General features: G+C 45.1%; 1 protein-coding gene across 1 annotated transcript in view; it reads right to left on the reverse strand.

Annotated features, from left to right (window-relative positions):
• Nucleotides 1-10,216: 10,216 nt before the first annotated feature.
• The window catches only part of glrbb (glycine receptor, beta b), a 32,677-nt gene continuing 22,142 nt past the window's right edge, over nucleotides 10,217-20,751 (reverse strand). The window contains exons 9-10 of the mRNA XM_055927376.1: nucleotides 14,534-14,829; nucleotides 10,217-11,819 (exon numbers count right to left, since the gene is read on the reverse strand). Of these exons, the coding sequence (XP_055783351.1) occupies nucleotides 11,526-11,819; nucleotides 14,534-14,829 (590 nt within the window). The 3' untranslated portion in view covers nucleotides 10,217-11,525. The remainder of the gene's footprint in view (nucleotides 11,820-14,533; nucleotides 14,830-20,751) is intronic.

The following is a 20,751-nucleotide window of genomic DNA, read 5'->3' on the forward strand; positions in this document are numbered from 1 at the left end:
CGTCTGTTCCTGCGGTCAATGTTAACCTGTTTAAATGTCTTACTCATACCGGCTATGGAGAACGTGATCACACACTCGTAAGGAATAGCTGGTGCTCTCATGCATGTAGTAGGATTCGATCTTTGTCCTGTTTTTGACTCTTTGCCTGTTTGATGGTTCTTCTGAGGGCGTAGCGGGATTTTTTATAAGCGTCCGGATTAGTGTCCCGCTCCTTGAAAGCGGCACCTCTAGCTTATAGCTCAGTGAGGATGTTGCTTGTAATCCATGGCTTGTGGTTGGGATATGTACATGTACGTACGGTCACTGTGGGGACGACGTCGTCCGATGCACTTATTAATGAAGCTGGTGACTGATATGGTAAATTCCTCAATGCCATCGGATAAATCCAGGAACATATTCCAGTCTGTGCTAGTGAAACAGTCCTGTAGCTTAGAATCCGCTTCATCGGACCACTTCATCATTGCACTGATACTTCCTCTTTAAGTTTTTCTTGTAAGCAGGAATCAGGAGGATAGCGTTATGGTCAGATTTGCCAAATGGAGGGTGAGGGAAAGCGTTGTATGCATCTGTACAGGTGAAATTAAGTAAAACAGATTTCAGCTTCCCTGAATTATAATCACAGTTAGTGCTAGCATCGGTTTATGGTGGTAAATAGATAGCTATGAAAAATATAGTTGAAAACTCTTGGTAAATAGTATGGTCTACACCTTATCATGAGGTATTCTAACTCAGGCGAGCAGAACCTCGAGACTTCCTTAATATTAGAGACTGCGCACCAGCTGTTATTAACGAAGAGACACACACCCCCTCTCCTGAGCTTCCCCAACACTGCCATTCTGTCTTGCCAATGAATAGAAAACCAGCTAGAGAAACACAGGATAGGATAGTCTCGAACGGAGCTCATCCACTTTATTCTCCAGTGATTGAACATTCGCCACTAGAACGGCGGGTAGAGACAATTTATCCACTCTCCGATATATACTCGTAAGGTATCCCAAATGCCTGCCTCTATAGCGCGGTCTCCTCCTCCTTCGAGTGTCGGGGATTCGGGCCTGGTCCGCGAAAGTCAATATGTCCTTCACCCCCCAACTCATTGAAGTAGAAGTCCTCGTCCAAATCGAGGTTAGTGATCGCTGTTCAGATGTTCAGAAGATATTTTTGGTCATAGGAAACAATGGTGGAAACATTATGTAAAAAAAACGTTAACATCAGCGAAAAATACAAAATAGCACAATTGGTCAGGAGCCCGTAAAACATCCGCTATTCCCTCCAGCATCAATTAGGAGATTAGATTAATCTCTGTGGTTAAATATCTCTATTACCATTTCAGAGGACAAGCAACAGAAAAAAATGTAACCCACATTTCAGAATTGAAGATGATCTAATGCCCAAAAATCTCTAGGAAAAATCACCCTACGTTCCATAACCTGGAATCTGTAGGGTTAAGCGGGGTGATCATTGACCACATGTAGTGGAACTCCTATTTGAACTAATCAGCTCTAACTGTCACTCAGGTCTGTTGGTTATCTGTGTCCCCCATGTGGAAGGGGGGTTGGGGAGGTAGACTCAGGTCTGTTGGTTACCTGTGTGTCCAATGGGGGAGGTTGTCCCCCTGTGAAAGGTCAGGTTAGATTAGAAGCCAGTCTGTGTGTTATAGGTTACAGAGCTATGTTAGCAGCAGGGGGGCTGGAGGAGGGTGGGGGTGGTGCAGATACAGAATTATCCCCGTTATGTCAGTGATGAGAGAGGATGAGTCATGAGCAGCATAGATACTCACTTTCTTCATCTCAGATGCCATTGACTATCATAGCATTGCTTTTAGAATAGGACAAATCAAGACAAGTGTTTGCCTCATAATACCGTCTCTATGGGAACAAGGCATCTGACTGACCCAAAATAAAAACCTAGATTGCATATTGATTTTGTAATGTGACATGTTTAACAAGACAGGAAGCTGGTAGCAAGCTTATAGCACCATGTTTTAAAGGAATAAGGCAAAGATACCAGACACACAAGGTGATCAAAATATTTATTTGAGAACCAAGATGCCACATACTCATGCCTATTTTACATGTGATGCGGTGGTATTTGACTTCATATTTCCCCAGCTTCACTTGTTGATTTTCTGTTCCAAAGGAACCTTATCTCCTCCAGCCATTTAAATTAAAGGCAGAAATAGAAACATCCTCTAGTGGGCACTGCAGAGCTCAATCTAATTCTCCCAGGCTTTCAAAATAAGGTTAAAGGGGACATCCATGAGAGGAAATTCCATAGGAACCAGTTAATATTAAAGGCAAACTGATAGATTTTGGGGAAAATCAATTTAACCAACACATTTTGGCCCTAAAAACAGTGAATTTCCTGAGTGATATTAGTATACCTTTTAACCACTAATTTGTCATTCTCGATAAACTCACGTGTTGTTATTGTTATGTCTTTGTCTCACCGTCTGGCATGTGTATTCATTCCAGAAACATTCGTCGGCGAGATTGGTTGCCCTGAGTAACCGCTGAAATCTTCCCTCTGTAATGTCTGTTACCATGACAGCAACAGCAAAGAAGTCAAGATGGTACTTATTTGCTTGATAAATAAGGATATATTCATAACATGTTATTTAAATTAATCTATGGTCTAACCCTACATGTAATATAACCACTGAAATTGCATTTTCTTCTGTACTTTCCATCCTCAACAAACCTGACCAGATCTCCTTCTGCTTCATTTATATGGGCCATTTGTCATGACATGAGGTCAGCATCTATCTTGGTTTATTAAGTCGGAGACAAATCTCATATTGAGGAGTCTTGCAACAAAACTCAGAGGTCAATATCCAAACGCATTTCCAATGCATAATTACTGATGGCCAATTGGGAGATTAGGAGATGGTCAAGCCTCTCATGGAGGAAATAGCTGTGTGCCATGCTTAATGTGCAGGTTGCATGTTGGGAAAATACAGGTCAGCCAATGGGAAAGGAGGAACCCAGTGGGCATACGTCGTGATAAAGACGTCTTTTACTGGTTGAAATCTGGTCGGGACATCTTAAAACCAGATCACAACCAGATTAAGACGTTTTATCAATTCATTTACACCAATCTACACAAACGATAGCTAATTTTAAGTAGCTAACGTTAGTTCTTTGGCTAATCCTCCATGGACATGGTATGTTTTCATTTTTACCTGTGGTAACCATTGGTTGTAGCTAACGTTAGGACATTTTGATATGTGTTTAGTTGACAGAAAAATGAGTGTGTGCGTGTGTGTGTGCATGTGACTGTGTGTGTGAGAGAGAGGGAGATACGAAGAGAGAACCTTGTCATGCTAGCTGTGTGTAGGTGTGTGTTCTGTGTGAGAAAGAGAGGGGGAGAGAGATTACGAATAATTTATAGAAAAGATTGTAATCATGTCAACATTGTGTCATGCTAGCTGAGAGAGAGAGATAGAGAGGTAGAGAGGTAGAGAGAAGTAGAGAGAGAGAGAGAGAGAGAGAGAGAGAGAGAGAGAGAGAGAGAGATGAACATTACAACTCTCAACTGCCTTTTTAAATTTCTGAATCTTCTAGCTTGGATGGGAGGAGGGAACAAAGGGAAGTTATCCAGTCTGCCGGCCAAGAAATGTAAATAGCCTATGTTTTTCTGTTTCTCTCCATCTGTCTGCCTGACGGCCAGATTGCTGAGGGACAGCATAGTCAATGTACTGGCTAGGCTAACTGTGAAGACCTTAGGTAATGATTAATCACGATTTGTCTTTACAGTTCCTGAAACATATATCAGTGACCTGATGCATGGACTCTACAGCAGTGCTTGGCCAGCCACTCAGTTACGAATGACTTATTCAGCCACACCCCAGGGAGAGAGCAGAACCACCCCGCATTCAATTCATAGTTACTGAAGGTAAGTTTTGTGTGCAATTATTTATTTGTTCTGTTTGATACTGTTCAACGTGTATTGATTTCTACTAACCAGCTTTGTAAGAACTAGGTTTGTACTAGCTGTGCTGGAATCAATCATGTTTCTTTTTCTCTGCATCAGGTCTCACTGAGACTTGATTCCCCAAGAGATATGCAATTGAATTTACCACAGGTGGACTCTAATCACATTGTAGAAACATCTCAAGGATGATCAATGGAAACAGGATGCACTTTAGCTCAATTTCGAGTCTCATAGCAAAGGGTCTGAATGCTTATGTAAATAATGATTTTTTTATTTTTACTACATTTGCCAAAAAAATCTAAAAACCTGTTTTTGCTTTGTCATTATGGGGTATTGTATGAAGATTGATGAGGGACGGAAACTATTTAATCCATTTCAGAATAAGGCTGTAATGTAACAAAATGTGGAAAAAGTCAAGGGTTCTGAATACTTTCCGTATGCACTGTACAGTATACGAGCAAGTTTCTCATTTTTGAAGACATCTCTGAGCTATAACTGTCAAAAACTGCTTCAACTAGTACCATGGAAATACTTTTAGCCAGCTGAGTCCACAAACTTTCTTCAGGAATGTCCTGTAAAATGTTATTTTAAAATCTCAAATGTATAAAGTTGTAATGCGTTGATTCTCTTCACTGCAGATCTGCCCTCTCACATCACTTTTCAAGAGGGACACTACGCTCTAGATCTGACCCATCACACCACTCTTCAAGAGGGCCACTACGCTCTAGATCTGACCCATCACACCACTCTTCAAGAGGGCCACTACGCTCTAGATCTGAACCATCACATCACTTTTCAAGAGGGACACTACGCTCTAGATCTGAAACATCACACCACTCTTCAAGAGGGACACTATGTTCCAGATCTGACACATCACACCACTCTTCAAGAGGGACACTATGCTCCAGATCTGACCCATCACACCACTCTTCAAGAGGGACACTATGCTCCAGATCAGACCCATCACACCACTCTTCAAGAGGGCCACTACGCTCTAGATCTGACCCATCACACCACTCTTCAAGAGGGCCACTACGCTCTAGATCTGACCCATCACACCACTCTTCAAGAGGGCCATTATGCTAGATCTGACCCATCACACCACTCTTCAAGAGGGACACTACGCTCCAGATCTGACCCATCACACCACTCTTCAAGAGGGACACTATGCTCCAGATCTGACCCATCACACCACTCTTCAAGAGGGCCACTACGCTCTAGATCTGACCCATCACACCACTCTTCAAGAGGGCCACTACGCTCTAGATCTGACCCATCACACCACTCTTCAAGAGGGCCACTATGCTCCAGATCTGACCCATCACACCACTCTTCAAGAGGGCCATTATGCTAGATCTGACCCATCCCACCACTCTTCAAGAGGGACACTATGCTCCAGATCTGACCCATCACACCACTCTTCAGGAGGGACACTACGCTCCAGATCTGACCCATCCCACCACTCTTCAAGAGGGACACTATGCTCTAGATCTGACCCATCACACCACTCTTCAAGAAGGACACTACGCTCCAGATCTGATCCATCACACCACTCTTCAAGAAGGACACTACGCTCCAGATCTGACCCATCACACCACTCTTCAAGAAGGACACTATGCTCTAGATCTGACCCATCATACCACTCTTCAAGAGTGACACTACGCTCTAGATCTGACCCATCACACCACTCTTCAAGAAGGACACTACGCTCCAGATCTGATCCATCACACCACTCTTCAAGAAGGACACTACGCTCCAGATCTGACCCATCACACCACTCTTCAAGAGGGACACTACGCTCTAGATCTGATCCATCACATCACTTTTCAAGAGGGACACTACGCTCTAGATCTGACCCATCACACCACTCTTCAAGAGGGCCACTACGCTCTAGATCTGAACCATCACACCACTCTTCAAGAGGGCCACTACGCTCTAGATCTGACCCATCACACCACTCTTCAAGAGGGCCACTATGCTCCAGATCTGACCCATCACACCACTCTTCAAGAGGGCCACTATGCTCCAGATCTGACCCATCACACCACTCTTCAAGAGGGCCATTATACTCCAGATCTGACCCATCACACCACTCTTCAAGAGGGCCACTATGCTCCAGATCAGACCCATCACACCACTCTTCAAGAGGGCCATTATGCTAGATCTGACCCATCCCACCACTCTTCAAGAGGGCCACTAAGCTCCAGATCTGACCCATCACACCACTCTTCAAGAGGGCCACTACGCTCCAGATCTGACCCATCCCACCACTCTTCAAGAAGGCCACTACGCTCTAGATCTGACCCATCACACCACTCTTCAAGAGGGACACTACGCTCCAGATCTGACCCATCACACCACTCTTCAAGAGGGACACTACGCTCCAGATCTGACCCATCACACCACTCTTCAAGAGGGACACTATGCTCTAGATCTGACCCATCACACCACTTTTCAAGAGGGCCACTACGCTCTAGATCTGACCCATCACACCACTCTTCAAGAGTGCCACTACGCTCTAGATCTGACCCATCACATCACTTTTCAAGAGGGACAATATGCTCCAGATCTGACCCATCACACCACTCTTCAAGAGGGACACTATGCTCTAGATCTGACCCATCACACCACTTTTCAAGAGGGCCACTACGCTCTAGATCTGACCCATCACAACACTCTTCAAGAGTGCCACTAAGCTCCAGATCTGACCCATCACACCACTCTTCAAGAGGGACACTATGCTCCAGATCTGACCCATCACACCACTCTTCAAGAGGACCACTACGCTCTAGATCTGAACCATCACATCACTTTTCAAGAGGGACACTAAGCTCTAGATCTGAAACATCACATCACTTTTCAAGAGGGACACTATGCTCCAGATCTGACCCATCACACCACTCTTCAAGAGGGACACTATGCTCCAGATCTGACCAATCACACCACTTTTCAAGAGGGACACTATGCTCCAGATCTGACCAATCACACCACTTTTCAAGAGGGACACTACGCTCCAGATCTGACCCATCACACCACTCTTCAAGAGGGCCATTATGCTCCAGATCTGACCCATCACACCACTCTTCAAGAGGGCCACTACGCTCTAGATCTGATCTATCACACCACTCTTCAAGAGGGCCACTACGCTCTAGATCTGAACCATCACACCACTCTTCAAGAGGGCCACTACGCTCTAGATCTGACCCATCACACCACTCTTCAAGAGGGACACTATGCTCCAGATCAGACCCATCACACCACTCTTCAAGAGGGCCATTATGCTAGATCTGACCCATCCCACCACTCTTCAAGAGGGCCACTAAGCTCCAGATCTGACCCATCACACCACTCTTCAAGAGGGACACGACGCTCTAGATCTGACCCATCACACCACTCTTCAAGAGGGACACTACGCTCCAGATCTGACCCATCACACCACTTTTCAAGAGGGCCACTATGCTCTAGATCTGATCCATCACATCACTCTTCAAGAGTGCCACTAAGCTCCAGATCTGACCCATCACACCACTCTTCAAGAGGGCCACTATGCTCCAGATCAGACCCATCACACCACTCTACAAGAGTGCCTCTATGCTCCAGATCTGACCCATCACACCACTCTTCAAGAGGGCCATTATGCTAGATCTGACCCATCCCACCACTCTTCAAGAGGGCCACTAAGCTCCAGATCTGACCCATCACACCACTCTTCAAGAGGGACACTACGCTCTAGATCTGACCCATCACACCACTCTTCAAGAGGGACACTACGCTCCAGATCTGACCCATCACACCACTTTTCAAGAGGGCCACTATGCTCTAGATCTGATCCATCACATCACTTTTCAAGAGTGCCACTAAGCTCCAGATCTGACCCATCACACCACTCTTCAAGAGTGCCATTATGCTCCAGATCTGACCCATCACACCACTCTTCAAGAGGGCCACTATGCTCCAGATCAGACCCATCACACCACTCTACAAGAGTGCCTCTATGCTCCAGATCTGACCCATCACACCACTCTTCAAGAGGGCCATTATGCTAGATCTGACCCATCACACCACTCTTCAAGAGTGCCACTAAGCTCCAGATCTGACCCATCACACCACTCTTCAAGAGGTACACTACGCTCTAGATCTGAAACATCACATCACTTTTCAAGAGGGACACTATGCTCCAGATCTGACCCATCACACCACTCTTCAAGAGGGACACTATGCTCCAGATCTGACCCATCACACCACTCTTCAAGAGGGTCACTACGCTCTAGATCTGATCCATCACATCACTTTTCAAGAGGGACACTACGCTCTAGATCTGACCCATCACACCACTCTTCAAGAGGGCCACTACGCTCTAGATCTGAACCATCACATCACTTTTCAAGAGGGACACTACGCTCTAGATCTGAAACATCACATCACTTTTCAAGAGGGACACTATGCTCCAGATCTGACCCATCACACCACTCTTCAAGAGGGACATTACGCTCTAGATCTGACCCATCACACCACTCTTCAAGAGGGCCACTATGCTCTAGATCTGATCCATCACACCACTCTTCAAGAGGGCCACTACGCTCTAGATCTGATCCATCACACCACTCTTCAAGAGGGCCATTATGCTCCAGATCGCCTTCTGTGCTCAGAGATCCTTGATGAAGATCCACACATATTAATATTAATTAAAAAAAACAATCAGCCTTTATATACTCTGTGTCCCAGTATTTCAATGCATGTAATGTCTGTGGGTGAATTATGAAACCAATTACTATATGCAGATGTGAATAAAATGGTGATGTAGATGTGTTTTTTCCATTGCTTGATCTATTTTAAATGTAAGAATATGTTGCAGATTTCAACTTTAATTCGGGACTATGGAAACAAATATAAATGTAATGAACAATGTTTTCAATATACAACTCTATCCTCTGCAATACTTTCTACAGCAAGTAATAAACTGTAGTCAAGTTATTACCAGGTTAGGATGAGGTCTATGACCAGTACATATTATAGCACATAATATAGTGGTCAGAATTATGACCAGCTGGTCATGTGGTAGTCAGAAAAAGACATAAAAAACCTGTCCTTTTTCAATCAGTTTCCCACTGATAATGCGCAATTAGGAAACGAAGGGCCGAGCTCGCCCCCATTCACATTGACTGGGCTGTAGTGGAGCGGGTTGAGCACTTCATGTTCCTGTGTCCACATCACTAAGGATCTATCATGGTCCACACACACCAACACAGTCGTAAAGAGGGAACGACAATGCCTCGTCCCCCTCAGGAGGCTGAGACTTCTAAATAAGACTGCTAAATAGCAAATCAATTGCACACACAGACACATGCTTACACAACACACTACATACACCCACACACATAACATGCACACACATGCATACTGAAGCCACACACACACACTTCCACACTGTATATATCCATGTTATTACCTCGTACCCCTGCACATCCACTCAGTACTGGTACTCCCTGTATATAGCCATGTTATTACCTCGTACCCCTGCACATCCACTCAGTACTGGTACTCCCTGTATATATCCATGTTATTACCTCGTAACCCTGCACATCCACTCAGTACTGGTACTCCCTGTATATAACCATGGTATTACCTCGTAACCATGCACATCCACTCAGTACTGGTACTCCCTGTATATAGCCATGTTATTACCTCGTACCCCTGCACATCCACTCAGTACTGGTACTCCCTGTATATATCCATGTTATTACCTCGTACCCATGCACATCCACTCAGTACTGGTACTCCCTGTATATATCCATGTTATTACCTCGTACCCCTGCACATCCACTCAGTACTGGTACTCCCTGTATATAGCCATATTATGACCTCGTACTCCTGTGTATTTATTCCTTGTGTCACTATGTCTATTTTTTACATAGAACAAAATCTTATCTTAACTGCATTGTTGGAAAAGGACCCGTAAGTAAGCATTTCACTGCTAGTCTACACTTGTTGTCTATGAACCATGTGACAAATAACATTTTATTTGATTTATTAATCTTACTGTGAATGATCTATCACAAATGTGACTGTTTTTACGAGGAAAAGTTAACCTTTTGATACCATGTGAATAATTTAGGGGAAGGGGTTAATTTTTATGATCTCTGGCAAAATCCTTGAGTTTATTTTAATGAGTAATGGGTATACAACATTTGTTTACTCTCACATTCTTTAGTCATTGTGGTAAATCTGTGATAAATGTGTGTAGAGACAGATTTAGACTACAACAAATAATATCACAAATACATCGTTGAGTGAGTCATATAAACATTTATTTAGTTTGTAAATTGTAAACTTGCAAATCACATATACATGGTCAGTTTGTTAACCCATTTACACATGAAATATGGTGCTGAACATGTAGTGATATGTGAGAGATTGTCAAAAGGTACAATTCTCGTAGTGGCAATGTCATATAACCAACTGAACAACGACACGCTTTTTCATATATCAACTGTAGTCTTGGAGAGAGAAAATAATACCATAGTATTAAAGGTAATATTTAGTATTTAATATTAGAGTTAGCCTAATTTTAGTTTACGTGATAAAACAAGCAATGCATCGTGTAGAGAATCATTGTACCATCCAAACCGCTGTGAAAAACCTTTTCAAACTCCCAAAATATAGCATTTTCAGCTGTTTGAAGCTGGTGTACAAAACCGAAAGTGATAGACGCAAAAACGAAATTAAGAACGGGAAGCATAGAAATAGCGCACATAGAACCGATCTTCCACTTCTTAGACTTGCTTTCAATGAGAATTACAGATCTGTAACTCACTTTTCTACGTGAACTTGGTCAGGTCACCCAAAAAGTTACATATAGTAGCTTTAATAAACTTTCATAGATATAATATACTGCATTTATATTCATATAAGCAATTTTTAACATGCAATTGTAAACTTTGTGCCGATGCCATCTTATCAATCTTGCGAGCAAGTTCCTGCTCTTAGCGACAAAAAGCACCTGGCTATGTACACTCATATTTTTTATTAATTCTTTCTTTAATCTATTTTTAGGGTTGTTTTCACATTTGAAATGCGGTACCCTGGTGCGGTACTCTGGAGCGTTTGAGAGACTTCGACATAATACGTTTGGGTTTCACAATGCAATTTCTTTAACATATCAGAATGCGTTTTGAAATTCTGCGACTGTCTGCGTTAAAACCCTGCTAGCTCAAACATGGAGATCAATTTACAATAATTTGTACTGTCTCTTATGATTTCCTTGAACTAAGTACTACAACAGTATTCTTTTTCCATAAATTCTTAATTATATATTTTTTTATTCTTTATTGATTTTCAAATTGTCAAATCATTTATATCATTCATCTCACGAATTACACTTATGATGGATGTTCGCTCTTCCTAGTGCCAATAATTATGAATTCATGGATGATATAATTGTTCTAGTGCCAATAATGATAGTTAATAATATAAACAGATCAATAAATAAATAACTTAAAAAATTAAGGAAGAATGGATCAAAATACGAGATGATCACAAGCAAAGGTGTGGTCTACTAGCCAAGCTGGCCCAAAACCCTTCAATTCCATCCCTGATCACAAGTACACGGACCAATAGATGACGTTGAAGAAGAGGAAGGAGAAGGGGAAGAGGGCTCGGGCATAGAGGTCGACCCGCTTGGCAGCTGAGGGGATGATGGGCTTGGGCGGCGGCGGTTTCTTTGCCTTGGCCTGGCTTTTGCTCAGGCCGTGGGGCAAGGTGATGGGCTTCCCGTAGCAGTCAAAGTTCGAGAGCTCAAAGTCCCGCGGCAGTGAGCCAACAATGCTGAAGTCGTTGGTGCGCAGGTCCGATTTGGAGGTGCACACCTTTTTGCACCGGGTCTCTGCCCCCTGGAAAAGGGAAAGGTGGTAAACATAACTTTGTTTATGGGAAAGCGGTATTTTTGCTAACAGAGTACCCACCCCACAATCACACCACACACACACATTCACAGAAGGCTGGGGAGAGCCCAGGGTCAGGAAAAAAGCAGTGCCTCTTGAGCAGGTTAGGGGTTAAGTGCCTTGCTCACGTGAACAATGGCATTGGTGGTGAGGTAGTGATGGGAGCAATTGAAAACATTGCATTAGTCCCACTACTCCAAACATTCCCATCCAGTCACTCTCCAGCTCTCTGACTTTCTCTCAGCTAATGGCATCATACATCTCGGCAGCCCATGAACTAGGAGTCAGCTAGAGCTCTAATCACATCCCATGTCATCATCCTCCCTTACTGCCAACCGCCAACACTGAGCAGTAGTGGCCAGAGCCAGAGAGAAATGCCTTCATTCCAATCAAGTAATGCCTTCATTCGTGTGACATTCTGACATTTGTTACTTTATGACTGTGCTTTGCCAACCCATTCAGGACCGTTTGGTGTGGTTTCAGTCAGATACGTTCTATGGTTCTAGTGTGGTTGGAGGGTAGGATGGTGCTAACATGCCTACCTTCTGTAGACTTTGGCTGTGTTGTGCGTTCCCTATGGAGATAGCGCATAAGGTGTCACGCTTCAAACGCCAGAGCGATAGATCAGCTGCATTCCTCTGTATAGGATCTTACTGGAGAGAGACACTTTGAGTGATGCTGGTTTGATCATTATTGGTGTCCATATATATTGGCATATACAAAGGGTGCCATTTTGACCCTGCAGTGGTGTTTTGCATTGGTGTGGTGTCTGGCAGTCTCTTTCTGAATGAGATGACAATGCAACAGATACACAATTATCTTATACATTGTCTTTTGATGGCACCCATAGACAGTGGCAAAATATCCCTAATGTTGCTGTTTTGGAGATGTAATCTGGATGTCTTCTCGTGTGTTTTTTTTGGTGAATTGACATGCTGTTACAATAGATTGATAAATACAAAATCATCTGTGGGAAGTAGCTTCTAAAACCCCAAATTTCAACATCGATCTTTCTCATCGACTTCCCTCAAGGGCTACAGGGCAATTGAGAAACTAATCATATAGTTGCTAGTTTTTCACTCTAACCATTAATCTCATTAAATCGTTGTTCATTTAATTTACATTTGATAAGAAAACATATTTCATCTCTGCGGACGAGTGTAATATTCTCGAAGTCTTGACTAACATACATACAATGTCAAGTAATTTCAATGAAGTGTATGATTAACACAACATTTCAGGAGCGAAATCTGTACCTCAGTGTCAATCTTTATCCGTGCCAGGCAAGAGTGCAGAAGATGTTAGCATTTATGAATGAGTGGATCGTCCAATCTATTTAGCATTTAGATTGCTAACTTCACTCTAATCATGCCTAGGGACAAGGGTAACCATTCGTCATTCAACTAAGTGTGAGGATAGCACACGCGCGCACACGAGTACACACACATGTACGCAAACGTGCACACACGCAAGCGTCTGTATCCATTAGTGACAACTTCATCCTGACTTAGATCAGTGTCAGGAAACAACTACATCCTGACTTAAATCTGTGTCTGGAGACAACTTCATCCTGACTTAAATCTGTGTCTGGAGACAACTTCATCCTGACTTAGATCAGTGTCAGGAAACAACTACATCCTGACTTATATCAGTGTCTGGAGACAACTTCATCCTGACTTAAATCAGTGTCTGGAGACAACTACATCCTGACTTAAATCAGTGTAAGGAGACAACTACATCCTGACTTATATCAGTGTCTGGAGACAACTACATCCTGACTTAAATCAGTGTAAGGAGACAACTACATCCTGACTTAAATCAGTATCTGGAGACAACTTCATCCTGACTTATATCAGTGTCTGGAGACAACTTCATCCTGACTTAAATCAGTGTCTGGAGACAACTACATCCTGACTTAAATCAGTGTAAGGAGACAACTACATCCTGACTTAAATCAGTGTCTGGAGACAACTTCATCCTGACTTAGATCAGTGTCTGGAGACAACTTTATCCTGACTTAGATCAGTGTCTGGAGACAACCACATCCTGACTTAAATCAGTGTCTGGAGACAACTACATCCTGACTTAGATCAGTATCTGGAGACAACTTCATCCTGACTTAAATCAGTGTCTGGAGACAACTACATCCTGACTTAAATCAGTGTCTGGAGACAACTACATCCTGACTTAAATCAGTGTCTGGAGACAACTACATCCTGACTTAAATCAGTGTCTGGAGACAACTACATCCTGACTTAAATCAGTGTCTGGAGACAACTACATCCTGACTTAAATCAGTGTCTGGAGACAACTACATCCTGACTTAGATCAGTATCTGGAGACAACTTCATCCTGACTTAGATCAATGTCTGGAGACAACTTCATTCTGACTTATATCAGTGTCTGGAGACAACTACATCCTGACTTAAATCAGTGTAAGGAGACAACTACATCCTGACTTAAATCAGTGTCTGGAGACAACTTCATCCTGACTTAGATCAGTGTCTGGAGACAACTTCATCCTGACTTAGATCAGTGTCTGGAGACTTCATCCTATTTCTAATTACAGAAAGCGAACTCACGTACACAAGCAACACCCCCCCACCCCATTCCCCACAAACACCCATCCCATCCCATCCCCTCCCCACCTTTCCTTCACCCACCTGCAGTGTGCTGACATGACAGGGCGTCTCGCTGGTACCGTTGACCGTGTTGTTCTTGCCTGCCGCCTTCTCCTTACCCTCTGCCTTCACCTTGGATGCCATCTTGGCCTTCTCGGCCTCGATGCGCTTGGGGCTGTTGAGCATCACCTGCACCACGGCGTACTCCACCAGTGAGGCGAAGCCAAACAGTAGGCAGGCGATCAGCCAGATGTCGATGGCCTTCACGTAGGAAACCTTGGGCAGTTCTGACGCCAGGGACGTGCACTCGGAAGACAGGGAGAGCACCGAGAGGATCCCTGGGAGGTTAACAGGGGGGGAAGAGGTGACCTTGTCAACTAAACATCCAAGGAAGGAGAGCAGAGCTTAGTGTTGGGGATACTTCTAGATGTGTCAAAGGAGTTCAAATTAGCATTTGGACTCGACTCTCTAATGCTCAACATAGAATGCACAGCAGACAAGGAGATTCAACTTCAGACCTTGAGGGTCGCAGTATTTGCTAGTTTTCATCCTTGCCTTTAAATCAGAGGTCTAGTCTTTGATCTAAACCAGGTGAGTGGTAAATAGCAGGGAGAAGACACAGCAGCCCTCGACAGTTGGAATTGAATACCCCTGATGTACAGTACAGAATAATGGATATATGAATCACCTGGACTAGGCAGTGGTACTAAAACACTCACATTCAAACCCATTTCCCAGGATATACAGTACTAAGATCCCAATTATAAACCCATGAACGTTCCTTTACCTTTCTACCTTCCTCATTCTAGTGATGAAGTGGGTTCACAGCGCCACCAATAATAAAGAGCTATTTTCTATTGTCTTCCTCTCTGATTGGACAATTAATCTAGGCCGTTATATAAGTGACTGCAGAAATATCTTGAAATAAAAGCGTGGGGTCCTTATTTCGGATGATTACCTAACCCCATCGGAGTTCACCGAGCTCTGAAATCCTTTTCATCCCAGCATGCAAGCTGGCCTATTTTACATAACACAGGGAAGGTGTTGGCTCTGTTGAAACAGCATAATGCTTTGTTTGCTGACGCTTGGCCCTGGATGGGACGCTGTATTGTGGGAACAAAATGAGTCCAACAAGACACACATAGTAGGAAGTGTACACGGAAATACTCCACACATCTAATCACATGTACGCCAACACACACGCACACACACACACACTCACCCACACACAGAGGTGGATGAATGGACACACACAGGAGATGACTGACCTGTGCTGATCCCATTTACTGAGGTGTCATGAGGTGGCCCTCCAGAGGAGATGGAGGGATGGGAGGAAAGTGACTAACAGCTGGAGGGGAAACAGAGGAAGAGGAGGTAGTGACGGCAGTGGTGGGAGTGGGGGAGTAACAATGTATGGTCCTCTTATCCACACAGCTCTCTCCAGACCCATCAGAATGGATGAAGTGACATCACACGGGGAGAAGTTGCCATTTCCCACTCGTGCAGGCTTGTTGACGATGGACTAGGCGAGTTACTCATACAACATAAATTGTTTCATGATATATTATGTATCATGTAGGGGAGACAGTGGAATGACAATAGATGGTTCCATTGCTATTCACATTGCACTCCCTCAGGCAGACAGTGAAACAGTAAAATGGGACACTAGAGTATATGAAAAACACTAAACCACTCTCATGTCATCATGCAGTGATGTCAAATGGATGGCTATATTAGGCTGCATTTGATGCCTCCATAAGTCAGACCAGCCTCAAAATCTGAATTGAATCACGCTACATTTCACTATTATTTCAATTAGTAAAGCAAAAGAATAACGAAACGTAGGATTATTCAGTTTTAATTTTTTAGGCTAAATTCAGACAACACCACAGTGACATGGGAGACTAGCTACAGTCAGACACAGTGACATGGGAGACTACCCACAATCAGACACAGTGACATGGGAGACTAGCTACAGTCAGACACAGTGACATGGGAAACTACCCACAGTCAGACACAGTGACATGGGAGACTACCCACAGTCAGACACTGTGACATGGGAGACTACCCACAGTCAGACACTGTGACATGGGAAACTAGCTATAGTGACATGGGAGACTACCCACAGTCAGACACAGTGACATGGGAGACTAGCTACAGTCAGACACAGTGACATGGGAGAATACCTACTGTCAGACACAGTGACATGGGAGACTAGATACAGTCAGACACAGTGACATGGGAGAATACCTACAGTCAGACACAGTGACATGGGAGACTACCCACAGTCAGACACAGTGACATGGGAGACTAGCTACAGTCAGACACAGTGGCATGGGAGACTACCCACAGTCAGACACTGTGACATGGGAGACTAGCTACAGTCAGACACAGTGACATGGGAGACTACCTACAGTCAGACACTGTGGCATGGGAGACTACCCACAGTCAGACACTGTGACATGGGAGACTAGCTACAGTCAGACACAGTGGCATGGGAGACTACCCACAGTCAGACACTGTGACATGGGAGACTACCTACAGTCAGACACAGTGGCATGGAAGACTACCTACAGTCAGACACTGTGACATGGAAGACTACCCACAGTCAGACACTGTGACATGGGAGACTACCTACAGTCAGACACAGTGACATGGGAGACTACCTACAGTCAGACACAGTGACATGGAAGACTACCTACAGTCAGACACAGTGACATGGGAGACTACCTACAGTCAGACACAGTGACATGGGAGACTACCCACAATCAGACACAGTGACATGGGAGACTAGCTACAGTCAGACACAGTGACATGGGAAACTACCCACAGTCAGACACAGTGACATGGGAGACTACCCACAGTCAGACACTGTGACATGGGAGACTACCCACAGTCAGACACTGTGACATGGGACACTAGCTATAGTGACATGGGAGACTACCCACAGTCAGACACAGTGACATGGGAGACTAGCTACAGTCAGACACAGTGACATGGGAGAATACCTACTGTCAGACACAGTGACATGGGAGACTAGATACAGTCAGACACAGTGACATGGGAGAATACCTACAGTCAGACACAGTGACATGGGAGACTACCCACAGTCAGACACAGTGACATGGGAGACTAGCTACAGTCAGACACAGTGGCATGGGAGACTACCCACAGTCAGACACTGTGACATGGGAGACTAGCTACAGTCAGACACAGTGACATGGGAGACTACCTACAGTCAGACACTGTGACATGGGAGACTACCTACAGTCAGACACAGTGACATGGGAGAATACCTACAGTCAGACACAGTGACATGGGAGACTACCCACAGTCAGACACAGTGACATGGGAGACTAGCTACAGTCAGACACAGTGGCATGGGAGACTACCCACAGTCAGACACTGTGACATGGGAGACTAGCTACAGTCAGACACAGTGGCATGGGAGACTACCCACAGTCAGACACTGTGACATGGGAGACTACCTACAGTCAGACACAGTGGCATGGAAGACTACCTACAGTCAGACACAGTGGCATGGGAGACTACCCACAGTCAGACACAGTGACATGGGAGACTAGCTACAGTCAGACACAGTGACATGGGAGAATACCTACTGTCAGACACAGTGACATGGGAGACTAGATACAGTCAGACACAGTGACATGGGAGACTACCCACAGTCAGACACTGTGACATGGGAGACTAGCTACAGTCAGACACAGTGACATGGGAGACTACCTACAGTCAGACACTGTGGCATGGGAGACTACCCACAGTCAGACACTGTGACATGGGAGACTAGCTACAGTCAGACACAGTGGCATGGGAGACTACCCACAGTCAGACACTGTGACATGGGAGACTACCTACAGTCAGACACAGTGGCATGGAAGACTACCTACAGTCAGACACAGTGACATGGAAGACTACCCACAGTCAGACACTGTGACATGGGAGACTACCTACAGTCAGACACAGTGACATGGGAGACTACCTACAGTCAGACACAGTGACATGGAAGACTACCTACAGTCAGACACAGTGACATGGGAGACTACCTACAGTCAGACACAGTGACATGGGAGACTACCCACAATCAGACACAGTGACATGGGAGACTAGCTACAGTCAGACACAGTGACATGGGAAACTACCCACAGTCAGACACAGTGACATGGGAGACTACCCACAGTCAGACACAGTGACATGGGAGACTACCCACAGTCAGACACAGTGACATGGGAGACTAGCTACAGTCAGACACAGTGACATGGGAGAATACCTACTGTCAGACACAGTGACATGGGAGACTAGATACAGTCAGACACAGTGACATGGGAGAATACCTACAGTCAGACACAGTGACATGGGAGACTACCCACAGTCAGACACAGTGACATGGGAGACTAGCTACAGTCAGACACAGTGGCATGGGAGACTACCCACAGTCAGACACTGTGACATGGGAGACTAGCTACAGTCAGACACAGTGACATGGGAGACTACCTACAGTCAGACACTGTGACATGGGAGACTACCTACAGTCAGACACAGTGACATGGGAGAATACCTACAGTCAGACACAGTGACATGGGAGACTACCCACAGTCAGACACAGTGACATGGGAGACTAGCTACAGTCAGACACAGTGGCATGGGAGACTACCCACAGTCAGACACTGTGACATGGGAGACTAGCTACAGTCAGACACAGTGGCATGGGAGACTACCCACAGTCAGACACTGTGACATGGGAGACTACCTACAGTCAGACACAGTGGCATGGGAGACTACCCACAGTCAGACACAGTGACATGGGAGACTAGCTACAGTCAGACACAGTGACATGGGAGAATACCTACAGTCAGACACAGTGACATGGGAGACTAGATACAGTCAGACACAGTGACATGGGAGAATACCTACAGTCAGACACAGTGACATGGGAGACTACCCACAGTCAGACACAGTGACATGGGAGACTAGCTACAGTCAGACACAGTGGCATGGGAGACTACCCACAGTCAGACACTGTGACATGGGAGACTAGCTACAGTCAGACACAGTGACATGGGAGACTACCTACAGTCAGACACTGTGGCATGGGAGACTACCCACAGTCAGACACTGTGACATGGGAGACTAGCTACAGTCAGACACAGTGGCATGGGAGACTACCCACAGTCAGACACTGTGACATGGGAGACTACCTACAGTCAGACACAGTGGCATGGAAGACTACCTACAGTCAGACACAGTGACATGGAAGACTACCCACAGTCAGACACTGTGACATGGGAGACTACCTACAGTCAGACACAGTGACATGGGAGACTACCTACAGTCAGACACAGTGACATGGAAGACTACCTACAGTCAGACACAGTGACATGGGAGACTACCTACAGTCAGACACAGTGACATGGGAGACTACCCACAATCAGACACAGTGACATGGGAGACTAGCTACAGTCAGACACAGTGACATGGGAAACTACCCACAGTCAGACACAGTGACATGGGAGACTACCCACAGTCAGACACTGTGACATGGGAGACTACCCACAGTCAGACACTGTGACATGGGAAACTAGCTATAGTGACATGGGAGACTACCCACAGTCAGACACAGTGACATGGGAGACTAGCTACAGTCAGACACAGTGACATGGGAGAATACCTACTGTCAGACACAGTGACATGGGAGACTAGATACAGTCAGACACAGTGACATGGGAGAATACCTACAGTCAGACACAGTGACATGGGAGACTACCCACAGTCAGACACAGTGACATGGGAGACTAGCTACAGTCAGACACAGTGGCATGGGAGACTACCCACAGTCAGACACTGTGACATGGGAGACTAGCTACAGTCAGACACAGTGACATGGGAGACTACCTACAGTCAGACACTGTGACATGGGAGACTACCTACAGTCAGACACAGTGACATGGGAGAATACCTACAGTCAGACACAGTGACATGGGAGACTACCCACAGTCAGACACAGTGACATGGGAGACTAGCTACAGTCAGACACAGTGGCATGGGAGACTACCCACAGTCAGACACTGTGACATGGGAGACTAGCTACAGTCAGACACAGTGGCATGGGAGACTACCCACAGTCAGACACTGTGACATGGGAGACTACCTACAGTCAGACACAGTGGCATGGAAGACTACCTACAGTCAGACACAGTGACATGGAAGACTACCTACAGTCAGACACAGTGACATGGGAGACT

The sequence above is a fragment of the Salvelinus fontinalis genome, chromosome 6, assembly GCF_029448725.1.
Source record: "Salvelinus fontinalis isolate EN_2023a chromosome 6, ASM2944872v1, whole genome shotgun sequence".
NCBI classification, from domain to species: domain Eukaryota; kingdom Metazoa; phylum Chordata; class Actinopteri; order Salmoniformes; family Salmonidae; genus Salvelinus; species Salvelinus fontinalis.